The 13,323-nt window shown below is 35.0% G+C and overlaps 1 protein-coding gene across 1 annotated transcript in view; it reads right to left on the reverse strand.

Annotated features, from left to right (window-relative positions):
- Positions 1–13,323, reverse strand: part of LOC121313274 (CUB and sushi domain-containing protein 3) — a 514,488-nt gene that overhangs the window by 453,385 nt on the left and 47,780 nt on the right. The window contains exon 2 of the mRNA XM_041245642.1: positions 10,112–10,334. Within this exon, the coding sequence (XP_041101576.1) occupies positions 10,112–10,334 (223 nt within the window). The remainder of the gene's footprint in view (positions 1–10,111; positions 10,335–13,323) is intronic.

Raw genomic sequence — 13,323 nt, forward strand, 5'->3', positions numbered from 1 at the left:
GCATTAACATCCTTTGGCATTTTCCTTTTGTATTTCTCTGAGCAGCACTGATGATCAGGTTACATTGCGTTGGTTATTAAAACATTTATATTTCTAAAGAAGTAATTTTAACACAAAACCATCTGCTGCAAGTATGCACCTCCATTTCCATTCATCAGAATAGGGTTTGTCGTTTTTTTAATAAACAATCGGCAGGTTTTTACTAAAATTGCCCTTTTTAAAACCTCTGTCTTTCAATTTTATTTTTTACTTCACAATTCACATTTTAGTGCTGTCTTTTTAAACCCTTTTACCACTTATATCATTTACATATGATAAGTGAATTATTGTGGTTGTTTAAAGAAAACAAAACATTGAATCAAGCAAAACATGTGCTGGTGGTGTGCTATATGAAATGAAATACAAAACTATTAATATAACCACATAAAGGCAGAATGGATTGTCCACTTCATTTTATACAGTTCATTTAAATAAATATATATAAAGAAATTACTCTTTTTTTAACTGATCTGTATTGTGTATAATGTTAGATATATAGGACTGGAATGAAGTCACTTGACTTGGGGCAGATCCTCATATGCTGGTGCTTATCTAGCCAATGCACAGCGCTGTATTTTGGAACTGGCAAAGAACAAGCCAAGGGGAATACAATTATGCAACACAAAATGACCACAAGGGGCACTGAGGGATAATTAATTATGCAAAGCTATGAAGCTCAGCATTATATGGTGATGGTAACTCTACTAGTTAATCAACCATGTAATATGGGCTTCAACAGAACCACCTAATTTCATTGAGGCAACTAATTTGTTCCTCAGACATTGTTCTTTGCAAGTACCAAAAACTCAGCACACTATATTGGCAATAAAAGAAGGCTTGCCCCTTTTAAATGTTATTTTTTAAAGCCTCACAAAATACTATATCACACTTTTAGAGTAACATTTATATTTGAGCTGACTTCAGTTCTATAGCGAAACATTTTAAAACCTGTAAATTAGGCAAAGGGTTGCAGAGGTTTTGCTATTTAATGCAATCATTTTTAATGTATTCTTTGCTTTTAACCAGCAGCTAGGGGAAACGAGCATGGGTGCAAATGAAAAGATTAACAGGAGAATGGAAAACTAAATATATTTATTTGGCCGGGGGTCCCCCCTGGCCAGCCGGATGTAGCGAACAGTGTAGTCAAATCAGGTTATTGCTGGATATTAATATGCACTGTTTAAACTTGTTTGAGAAAGCTAGGAGTTGTTTTTCTCTTCCCCATCTTTTGGTCAAAGCCAGACAAATGCATCTTTGTGAAGCTGAGTCATAAACATTCCTTTATGTAATCTTGAACTGAGATCTCTGCAAACAGGCAATTCTGGACATTGACGAGAAGCAGGTCTCTTCCCGTTTCAAGAACGCAATCACTTTGTGATTAACCATAATTAATATTAGTATCTTAACCATGTTCGCTAATAATGTTGCGGACGTTGTAATCGTTTGGCTAAGGATAAATGAGCTGTAAACTATTCACACATATCTCTAACCAACAGCCTTTCCTTTCTGTTATTAGATTAGTTATGTACCCTTTTTATTCTTAAATAAAATCTTGTTTTATATTTCGAAAACCGACTTAAGAATTCAACATTTTATTATTGTCCAAGGGAATTCTGGTGCAACATGACACTTACTGAACGAATAGGGCAACTCCTATATATATATATCTATATATATATATATATATATATATATATATATATATATATATATATATATATAATTTCTTACATTTTAATGTGTGGGCAACTAGTGACTTATTTAATTTTAAATAAATTGTATACCTAACACACTACAGGGAACATTCCTCATGGAAGGCAATTCGCTGTAGTCGGCTTCTAAGGTCGGGACCCTGAGAGGACCCTGAAATGCTATCGTGTTGCTATCGGTACAAGCAGATTCTTCAGACAATGCATTTCCAGGACAACGAAGCTGTCAGGTCTGAAAATGATCGCCTTTGGAAAATCCTCCCCTTCTTCGACCGTATTACAGCCTTATTCACCAGCGTCTATACACCTGCACAAGATATTTCAGTGGATGTGTCTCATTTACTGTACAAAGGAAGGCTTCATTTCATGCAGTACATCCCAAACAAACAGGCACACTTCGGGATGAAGTCATATGAACTTTGTGAGGCAAAGACCAGCTACACCGACATCAGCTGGGTGAGTCAAGAAGGCGAGTGGAGACGAAATACCAGAGCCTACCTTGCGGGAACATTCCACTTTGCGCAGCACCATCTTTTGAAAAATAGCACAAAGCTTAAAACTAATTTTGGTCTATCTTTTTATTTATTTATTTACAGTGATGGTCAAATACTGACCGAAACATTTGCACTGTTATTGGGCAACTTAAAAATTTGTTTTATGGTCATTTAATAAGTTTTGAATGAATTACTACTTTAAAAACAAGTGTAATGCATTTTCTTTCAGAAGAAAAAATCTGGCTAGAATTCTAAACCCGGCTCTTCATATGAAGAAAAAGTACTACTGTATCTCTTGTGGGGACATTCCTTTATTTGTAGGACTATGTTTTCGGACCTAAAACACTGGAATGGGGGGTGTAGGAGGATACACTGTTACTGGGGAAAGTCTTGAAATTTTTTTTCTGCCAATCTGTACCACTTTACCATGTTCTCAATTCTGTAAATAGTTTGAAAATAATATTCTTCATGTTTTAAACTTTTAAATGATAAATGGTTTTATGGTAATTTAATAACATTTTAATTAATTATTACTCTAAAAACAAGCATAGTGTATTGTCTTTCAGAATTCCCCCCCAAAAAAAAAAAAAACGGCTCAGAATTCTAGAATAGCAGAATAAAAACCCAGCCTGGAAATGGTTAAACCGATTGAAAACAAGGTTTTGTTTTAAGATTGGGTGTGCGTGGTAAACGCAAACTGAAAAGCAAGAGGAGAATTAGGAAGCTGACTTCAGTTTATATAGGGTGACTGACAGGTAATTAAAGGTTGACTGACAGGTATTTTAGCGGAATGACACAGGGGAGGAGTCCCAGCTCCAGCCCCCCGAAATATACATAGGTTCAACAGAAATTGTCAGCTGAGCTGGTAAGAAATTACTTGTAAACAAAAGGTGGTGAAATCTGTAATATAATTAAGATGTTTCACGGTGTTCCACTGATGAATTACTCAAACACGTACTCTAAATGGTGAGTGATTTATTTCCGTACATTGTGAGCTTCAGAAAAATAAACACTGAAAAGGAGCAAGCCATGTTCTGCAATGCTAAAATCCAATAAACCATCATTGCTTTCCACAACAGCTTAACAACATCTCTGCTTCCTCTTGTTTTCTGATACTTCTTGGTCATTTGTTGATTATTACATTTTTTAGGGTTTTTTTTTTTGCTTAAAATTCAATATTTAATCTAAAAAATGCAAAAGGAAATCAATATGGTTTTCTGCATTGATTACGTGATCTCCATATTACATATCAACATATTGTTGCCGTGGGGATTTAGCTAACAACTAAAACCGCTGTATGTCTACTATAGGTCTTATTTTAATTATGTGGAAATGCCAGCACTTTAATTACAGCAGTATTTCTAAAATCTTTAGAATAGATTAAATCTGTCATAGCAGATTAATTACACTTCAAATTTACTTGAGTCAGTAAGTCTGAATATGAGCAAAGTTTTAATGCCCTGTCAACAAATATATTACATTAGAACTGCAGCCATTTAGACAAAACTACATTGTACATCTTACATAATTTTACATTGGATATCAGGGAAAAGCTATTTTCTGAATGGTTACTTTATTGAAGAAAATTTGAATTTAGCAGTGATCCTTGTTGCTAAAAGATACTATGTGTTTGTCTAGGGTAATATTTCCATGCTGATTACATTAGTGTAGCATTTTTCAGATAAGCCACTAGGTGCCAGTAGCTGTAGTGGAAATGTTTAACTTGCAAAGCAGTGAGTTGTTTTTCATAGGTGGTGCTGACAGATGTAGTGCATATTTATAAAGATATAATATTTAACATTAATACCTCAATATCCTATGTTGGTAATATACAAACATATTAGTTGATATTCATTTCTTAATATACAGGACGACGGCTCCATTATGTGATTAATATTTAAATATATAACCTTCGCAAATTTCATATTTCTTATAAAATTATATTTACAATCCCATTGTTCGAGTTTTCAAATGTATCAAAAAAACTATGAACAAAATAGAAAAAAAGAAAATATGAGGATAAATTATAAAAATATCCTGAAAAAGTTTTTCAGTTTCACTATCAAGAGAGATTAACCAGTCGAATAACTGAGTCAGTTAAGTTTTACTTACCAGTATTTGTTACGTTTCAGTCTCTTGGTTTTAATAAATGCAAACACTGTACCTTAAACTCACCCAACATAATATAATGTAAAGTTGTCTGCTAAATGCCCCACCAGTGGGTGTCCTGTTCTGGTAAGACGGAGGGTCTATGCTAACACTTTAGATATCAAGCATCATAAGAACGTACAATAATTACGCAAGCAAATGGGTGTTTACAACAGCTTTGTATGAATGATATTACAGAATCGTTCAAATTTTACTCATCTAATCGTGGCTATACAGGTTAACAGAAGATGCAAGTAGTGCGTCCTACTGGTCATCTGTTTTTCTGTTTTTTTCCCTCATAGCACAAACTGGATTCCTTAAGGTGCCGACCAGCTACTGTAATGACTAGCCCTAATACTATGATGTTTATTTTACTCTAACTATGGAAGTTAACATGTGCTTTTTTTTTCTTATTACTCAGCACTGTGACCATCAGAATTGCTACACTGTAATATGAACTTCATAAAATGTGTGTGGTAAAAGACGTATGACTCCTAACTTGAAACCAACACATTTTCAAAGAAAGGCTGTAACTACTATAATTATGAGAAAAGTATTTTTTTATTCAAATATTTTTAAACAGTGTGATTTGATACTATTTTCTTAAGGATTGTAAGTAGGGGTTTAGTGATTGATCTAAACTGAGATTGCAGTGACTTATCAGTCACAGTCTGGAGGTATGCATATCGACCTTTATATTGCATTTATAATTGATATGTATAAAATATATATATCGAATATAAACAAACTGACCTGTTTTGAGATTATTCAGAGAAGTCTGTTGTGAAATTGCTAATCATTTTGAGAATAGTGGGGAAGTACTGTTGTAACTGTGCTCTTTCACTGGTTAGAATTGTTTTATATCAAGTTTTATTGGCCCTTACGTTATTTGTTCTGAAATTTTTAGGATTACAGGAGATAAGTATATTTATGTCTCCGTAAAATGAAGATTATTGTATTTGTCCCTTGAATTTGACATATTTTGACCCATGAAATTATGTTAATTGTGCCAGGCACTGTACGTTTGGAATGTGCATTTCCAAATTCTGGAAAGCTACAGTATGATGACAGTGTGGTGACATCAAAATCTGGAAAGCTACAGTATGATGACAGTGTGGTCACATCAAAATCTGGAAAGCTATGGTATGATGACAGTGTGGTCACATCAAAATCTGGAAAGCTATGGCGTGATGACAGTGTGGTCACATCAAAATCTGGAAAGCTATGGTATGATGACAGTGTGGTCACATCAAAATCTGGAAAGCTATGGTATGATGACAGTGTGGTCACATCAAAATCTGGAAAGCTATGGTATGATGACAGTGTGGTCGCATCAAAATCTGGAAAGCTATAGTATGATGACAGTGTGGTGACATCAAAATTGTAGAAAAAAGAACGCTCCTTTCTGGGTACCAACAGTCATTGTAAATGTAGCCATTGTAATCCAAACACTGGCTTTTAAAGTGGCTGTACAACAGTTGAACATATATTGGAAACATGACTAATCAATGTCATTCAAATGTCTTCCCTAAAAAGTATTACATATTATTTAAAAGCTTTCTGTAGTGCTGTAAATTGTGTTCAGTCGCTATGGGCAAGCTTATGAAATGGTACAGTCTACATTAAAAACTCCAGTCAATTCGTTTTGGGCAGTTTTTCATTTTACTGGTTACATGACACATTCTGACACCAACCTTGTTGTATCATTTTTGTATTATGTATGTTTTTAAACTGCAAGGAGCCTCGGGTAACAAGAAATATAATTCCTGCTTGTAGCACCATCCAAAACCATTTCCAAACACTTTGTCAATGTGGTCATTTATACTAGGTTGAAAGGCAATCTAATAATACGTTATGTGTATTAAACAGCTGTGCAATATATGCTACTTGACAGTTGCTTAAAGCTGCATGGGTATTTTATATATAGTACAACATTAAATTATTATGCAATCGTTATTAGTATGCTCCAGCTGAACTTCATAAATATATAACTTTATGCAGATTCACATCACTGTAAATCCTTCAACTTGCTAAATTTGCATTAATGCCCCATGGTTGTCTTATGGGTCATGTTAGTGCCAAAACACTATAATGCAAATGCTTGAAAAAGTCAAGATGTGAAGCAATTAGGACTATAATTTGACAAACCTGTTTCATTGTGATGGGACTGGGTCACCACTGTTTGGCAGTAAAATAAAAAGGCCTGCTTAAAGAAAATCACTTTAATGCAAAAATAATACATTATTTACTTTTTTTTTTTCGTACTTGTAAACTCAAAATATAAAACAGCATACTTGTATTGTCAAGTTTGAAAGAAACAAGTAAGCAACCATTACCTATGTTTTCAAATCATTATCAGCAATACTAAAACAGTGGATTTGGAAGAAACACTGTATTTGGGAACTTATTTTGTGGCCATTTTAAGTTAAAATGATCGTGCAGGCATCCACAATGTTGACTGCAGTAAACAAATAACACATGCTTGCTGTTCTGTGTGAAATGGAGCAGTAACATACATACAGTAACATACATCGTGGCAGGTGCAGCAACAAAAGGGAAATATCAGGTATCAGATGGAATCACAACTAAAAATGAAAAGGAAACTCTGACTGAGAAGCTGTTTTCTGTTGAATCTTACTGTCAGGTAAGCATCCCACAGAAATGCAAGGACAATACTGCTTTCTCTTTTTATCTGCTGCTTGGAGCTCACTGAAAACAAAATGATCCAAGCGTGCCTGGCATGGTTTCCTGTTTCTGGCAGTATATTCATTGCCATGCAAATGACCTGGCAAGAGCATAAATACAAACTCTCACGCATTTCATAAGTTACATGTAATTCAATTGCTCACTATTTTATTTCAGTAAAATCATTATTTTGCTCTACTCTCTCTAAACGTTTCTGAGGTTTAAATTTACCATGATATACCACTGTAAAATATACAGAATAACAGTAAAATTCCAGCAATACCAGAAGATTTTGGCTCTACAGTACCTCAGTGACATGGTTTTTAAAACATGGAATACAAAGTATTGTGCATCTTTAAAAGGGCATACTTTATATAAATGTTTATAATGGAGGCATTGACATGTCTTACAGAAGTAAATCACTATAATCAGTCAGTCCCTTCTGTAATGGTTTAATGAGTGTCAGCTGCATGCACAGCACATCTACTATTTTTTTTGTCTGGATGATTGTCTTTTTTCAAATGTTTGTATAAAAGTTTATGGCTTTGAATTTCAGAACACTATGTTGGATTGATTTTAGAAATAATATAAAGCTTCATAAGAATAGGGCAACAAAATTGTTTTTGTTACAGTGTTACAGTACATCGTCAGACAGCATATGAAGAGTAAGACCTGTTAATATTCAGCTGAATCCTAACCATATCAAATATTCCACAGCAACATATACACACCAGTACAGCTCACAGTTCTTTTACACAGCATAAAATCAAATTTGTATTTTTTGTATTTTTTTTTTAATTTGAACTCAACATTGAACCTGACAGCTCAATCATTTGTATTTGTAGTATTTATCAAAATAATAGAATGTGTGTCCCTGTGTGATGGAGCATCTATCAGACAATTTTCTTTAAGTAAAAACAGGCCTCAAGTCCACATTACACACGGAATAACATGGACACTAGAAGTCAGGTAATCGAAGAACATCGACTCCTCAAGTATTCGTGTAACACATGCTTATTCAGCACCTCTGTGTTTAGAAGGAGCTGTGTTTGTTTTGGACAAAAGCAGACCGTGTGTGGCTTCTCCCTTACATCACTCTGACCTCTTTCCTCAGGTGAACACTAACTGTCCAGCTTCCAGGTCAGGCAAGAGTATAAAAACCTGGCAATCAACACAAGAGCAGCACATGCTGAAGCTGAATTGTAAACGCAGTTTGGAGGTCACCGAGTATCATTGTGAAAATTACTGTTCCAAGTTACAAGAGGTTTGCTTAGTTAGCTTTTGGCTCATGCTTAATTGCATTGCTTGAAACGTTCTCTTTCCTGGCCGGTAATGCTATTATCAGCCTGTTACATAAACTGACATGCTGAGGGTTACTTAATTTAGGTAAAACTGCTGTTGACCTCCATGGTCAGTGTTAGGGGCTGGGGGTTTTAATCTTTCTGTGTAACGTATTATGCTCCTTTCTTTTATGTGGCAACAACATCTTTTTTTAGCATATTTATGGAGTCTTAGACTGTATTTTAAGGGTCTATTGCTTTTTGTCCGTGCTGTTTTATAGTGAAAAAATCGCTATTTCAAATTATGATGTACTGCCCGCAGTGAGAGGAGGTTCTCGTGTGCCCAGAGCAAAAGTTTGCGGGCCACACGATGGGGATTAGTGGTTGATGTAAGTCACCACTGTTGTGTTGACTGTAGGGACAAGCACATGCCTCCCTCAAACCTCCTGCAAAAAATTCTACAAGGCCAGGTAAACTGCCTGCAGTTACAAAAAATTGATGTGGAGACCCTGCCAAGCAGGGTTCCACACACCTTGTACTCCCCCTGCCATTCTACACAGCGGTCCAGTCCAAGCTGGACGCGTCCTTGGTGATGATCTACAATCTGGTGACACTGCCCAGCGCTATGCTTAGGCGTTGACGGGCCGGCTGTTTCCACCAAGACAGTGCCTTTAGACAGTGGTGGGACACTCTCAATAAACGGTCGCGGTTCACCACAGGCTAAAAAACCCTGCTGTTGAACCAGGCCTGCACAGGGCGCATGCGGAGGAGACCCAATGGAAGGGTCTGGGAAGCTGCTGCCATTAGGCAATACCAACAGGGAGAGCTTAACTGCAACCCATAGATTTCACAGTAGATCCCATATGATTGTGTCAGGTACTGGGATCATACAAGTATCTGTTACGATTTTGTTAATTGTTCTGAGTACAAGGGGACTAGTTCTTATGCAATGAAAAGTAAATACAAATACAAATTATCTTCACAATTAAGCCCATTGTTAAATACACATTAAAGCACTAACTGGTCACTCTTTGAATGAATACACTGTGTAACAATTTTTTGTGTCTGTTCGTTCACATAAAGTCAGAAAAAAACAACATATGAATCCAAATTAACATGTATTTATACTAAAGTAATACAAAAATGACTACAAAAGGTTTAGAAGTGAGTAGTTTTTCGAGATTTACAATTATACTGTACATTTACAAGTTTACTCAAGTTGTTTTTTTCTGACTTTATGTGAACGAAAAGACACAAAAGCTCCCGTTTTCTCATTGGAAATAGTGATATTTCAAAATATCACTGTCCTGGTCACAAAAGCAAAGTTTGTGGGGAATAATAGCCATTTTCTATACTTTTGAGGCATAAGCAATTAGGAAATAACACTTACTACCCAGGAACAAAAATTGTGTTACACGGTGATATCAGTGACTGACATGTTTTTTAATGGCACTTCCAATTTTCGTCCTTCCAACTTAGTATGATCCTAGTATGAGTTCAAGACTGATTTAATTCAGTATTTTTGTGTGTCAAATATAAATTAGCCATAATATCTTCAAATACCTTATTGATCTTTGCGCTGTTAATTTCGAAAAAAATAGGGCTGCTGTCTGTCATTTATAGATGTCCTTTACTTATCAATACAGATACACATGCACAGTACACCAACAGAACATATTTTTGGAATATATTTTTGTGTTTGTGCAACACATCACATTCAACTAAACTAAAAAAAAAATATGTTAGGAGTACTTACCTTGTCCTGAAATTTGCAGGATGTGGATGGCCATCATACAATGATAAAAAGTCATATTCTTCCTCTATAGCAAATGATTGAAAGGTAATCTGTATTCTATTTTGTTCTTCTGCTACTATTACCCATGTACAATTTGCACCATTTGGATATCCATATGGAAAGCCAGGACTTTCTATGGTTCCATTTCTTCCTTTTATAGTCCCACCACAGGTATAAATAAAGCCTAAAAGAAAGAGAAAATACTATTAGTTTGAACTCAGCGAATTCAGAATATATCAAAACATTAATAGAAATATGTTATCAACTGTGAAGCTGTTTATTATTGGATATTTTATATCATCTCCCTCTTTCTAATACCTCATGTCTTCCTTGTTTAATATCCTAGTATGTGTGTTCTCTATGTTGTATCTACTTAGATCAATATTTGCCATGCTCACTTTATATTTGAGCAAAAAAATTATCTGAAGACTCCTCAAGGCTGGCTGTGTGTAAACACGTTAGCGCTGTACAGTGTACTATGCTTCATCTTGGGGCTAATCATGCTTTTGCATGTCAAAAGCTTTTTTTGCTAGAATATTTAGTAAACAAGGTAAATAATGCGGGTATATTGATATTTTTTTGTTTGCCACATGACTTGGTCATTACAGTATGTTTAGCCTGCTGAGGGCTTTTGAGTGTGTTAAAAACCCATGGCAAAGCAACATTCCCATCTAAGCCCTGTTGTCCCATACCCTACATTATGGCTACATCACTTGTACCCAAGAAACTTCCAAGGACTTAATTATATAAGCCAAAAACTGCAGTGTGATATGTTATAATAGGGTTGACTGTAGGCCTAGTAGCTTTGAAAGTTCCTTTCTGTGTTGCATTGTGGTTCATGAGGAATATTTATATGGGAGATCACAAATCTGAAATGTTATCAGACGAACAGGCCTCCAGCTTTGTCCCAAAACAGCCTCCTCCAACCTCCCTCTGTCGTGATGGGAGAAGAAAGTACTAATATTGATCGTTTAATTGTAAATTAAATAACCTGTTTGTTTTTTACCTCACCACGCCATAAACTGGATATGAAACTTCCAAAAAAAGAAAAGTCTACAGCCACCGGTGTGCTCAATTTAGGTTTGGCAGTCAAAATTCCAAATACTTCAAGTTTTAACAGTTCTATTGAATTATTTCCATTGAACTATTATATTGATGACCATAACTATTACAAATGTACTTAAATATGTAATACTACTACGACTACTATAATAATAACAATATTATTAATAAGCTTGAAATTAAACCTTCCCTACACAGCAAAATCAGAAAACATTTGTCCAGCCTAAATCCATTTTTTAATATGGGTACACATCACTGAGAATCTCTTGGAAGTATAGTTTTTTTTTGTTTGTTTTTTTCCTATATCCAATAGATCAAAAGCACAGTCTCTGCAAGAACATTATATTTCAGATATATTATATTCAAAGAGATCCACATAAAAGTGAATTTCAAAGAGGAGTTTGTTCAAAATATGCTTCTCTATAGACTTGAGTAAATATTAGCAGGAAGGCGTAACATTTAACAGTTACACCAGTAACAACCCATTACATATGCACATAATCTTATTGTGCCACAATAGCAACATAAGTTCAATCATAATATTTTAATCTTAAACATATCGTTTGGCTGGTGGGTGTCCCAGAACATTGCTTCATCTCTGGGCTTCAATGCATGAAATGATGGAAACTTTGCACCCATTTTAAAACAGAGTGTTCGAATGCAGGCATGTATTTTTTTTTTTTTTTTAACCAAGAAAAACTTATGCTAACCCCAGATCTGTGGAGAAAAACAAATTGTATTTGAATTTTTAAAATGGGACTATCACATTGCTAAAGGTTTGAAATTAATTTGGCTATAGATTTACAGCATATCTTCTATTATTTACATGTTTTCCTGATCTGTAGTAGATCACTTGGGAAAACCTACACATTTCTGAAGATAAATAAGTTTTCTGAATGCAGGACAAGGCTTTACCATTAATGTATTCATGCACTAAATAACCCCCTAAAGCAGTGGTGCACAAATCGGTCCTGCAGGGCTGGTGTCCCTGCAGGTTTTTATTCCAACTGCACCCTAAAATACTTTATTGGACCTTATTAGAAGTTTAATTGGTCCAATTAACTAATTTATGGTATGGTTAGAACAAAAACTAGGAGGGAAACCGGCCTTCCATGACCTGAGTTGGGCACCACTGCCCTAAAAGAATGCATATATTTAACAAAAACATAATATAACAATTTTATAAGGTAATCTCTTTCATGGTTTTCCATTGATTACACAGCAACAAAAGCTGGAAAAAGTATATTCAAAATGCTACTCAGCAATAGACTAGTGCATGGCTTTTAGGGTACAGTTGTCTATACTTACAGAAACACCTCCCAAGAGAACACTTTGCCTAAGAGAACACTCTTGTGGTGAAACAGATTTTTTATTGTAAATGCTCAGCTGAAAGAACAGGAACTTCGCTTAAAAGAACAACTTTTTGGCATTGCTAGCGACTCCTTCATAACTGAAACAGTACTGTTTTGTAACAAGATAACTCATCATTATTAGACTTAAATTCAAATGGTTAATTCAGTCTTTTCAAATGTGACTTGTCATTGTGAGAGTGTCTTGAGGCACACTGACTGGTTTATTAAATCTTGCCAAAACCGCCATCATATCATTGCCTCGTTCTCTATTCTGATTTCCACAAGTGCCCCTCATCGCTACAAAATGATTACAAAATAAGCCGCTGTTTCTCTTGTTACAAAAAGCTGGAAATTGTTAGAGCTCCTGAAAAAAATCTGAATCACACATAAGTCAGTGAGCAATTTGTTGTTTTCCATTCTGGTGAGTTGCTTCATCATTCTGTTAAATAATTTTGTGCATGTCCTGAATATTGCTCCTGTACAGGTAGTCATAATTAATCTAGAGCTGCTGCTGCATTTTTTAATGTGTGTAAGGGTGCTGTGTTAATTTAGTTTGATAATTGGTTTATTAACGTTAGTTTGTCTGTTGTTTGTATTATTACAGTTTATTAACAATCACTTGCCTACTGCTTTTCTCTTATTCTATCAATTTCATATGTTGATGACCATGTGTCATGACAAATAATAAATATGTATTTATTTATTGATTCATATTGTGTCTGGTGACCAACTCCATCTTGAACACTTCGGCTAAGAGAA

Source organism: Polyodon spathula, chromosome 3, assembly GCF_017654505.1.
Source record: "Polyodon spathula isolate WHYD16114869_AA chromosome 3, ASM1765450v1, whole genome shotgun sequence".
Classification (NCBI taxonomy): Eukaryota; Metazoa; Chordata; class Actinopteri; order Acipenseriformes; family Polyodontidae; genus Polyodon; species Polyodon spathula.